This window comes from Pteropus alecto, unplaced genomic scaffold, assembly GCF_000325575.1.
Source record: "Pteropus alecto unplaced genomic scaffold, ASM32557v1 scaffold101, whole genome shotgun sequence".
Classification (NCBI taxonomy): Eukaryota; Metazoa; Chordata; class Mammalia; order Chiroptera; family Pteropodidae; genus Pteropus; species Pteropus alecto.
Window position 1 is genome coordinate 18,269,586 of NW_006432945.1, and position 519 is coordinate 18,270,104.

Below are 519 nucleotides of genomic sequence, written 5' to 3' on the forward strand. Positions count from 1 at the left end.
GGGGACAGCACGCCCTTCGCCCGTCCCGCCCCGGAGCGGGGTTCCCGCGGGGACGTCCCTAGGGCCCACTGCAGCAGAGGCTGGGCGGAGTCCGGCCGGCTGGGAACTCTGGGCTGGGACAGGGTGGGGACGTGGGGGCAGGGACGGAGAAGCGCAGTTGGGGGGCGGAAGCCCAAGTACTTAACGCGCGGACTTCGAGCGAAGCCAGATCAGTCCGAGCGGCTCCCGCGGACTCGTCTCTCCTCCCACCCGCGCTCCTCCTGGCCGGCCTCGGCCCCGGGCGCATTCCGGTCACCGGGACGCGTCCCAGAGGGCACGGACGCCAGGAGCGTCGTTTCTTCTCCCGCGCAGGTCCCGGCGGCCCCGCCCTAACATGCTGGACGGCCTGAAGATGGAGGAGAACTTCCCGAGCGCCATCGAGACCTCGGCCTCCTTCTCCTCGCTGCTGGGTGAGTGCGCAGGCCGCGCGCCGCGGGCGCGCCAGCTCCCCGCCCGGCGCAGCTCTGGCGGCCGGCTCGC

The 519-nt window shown here is 73.6% G+C and overlaps 1 protein-coding gene across 1 annotated transcript in view; it reads left to right on the forward strand.

Moving 5' to 3' along the window:
* The first annotated feature begins 373 nt into the window (after positions 1–373).
* The window catches only part of LMX1A (LIM homeobox transcription factor 1 alpha), a 106,942-nt gene continuing 106,796 nt past the window's right edge, over positions 374–519 (forward strand). Inside the window, exon 1 of the mRNA XM_006907837.1 lies at positions 374–453. Coding sequence (XP_006907899.1) covers positions 374–453 — 80 coding nt within the window. The remainder of the gene's footprint in view (positions 454–519) is intronic.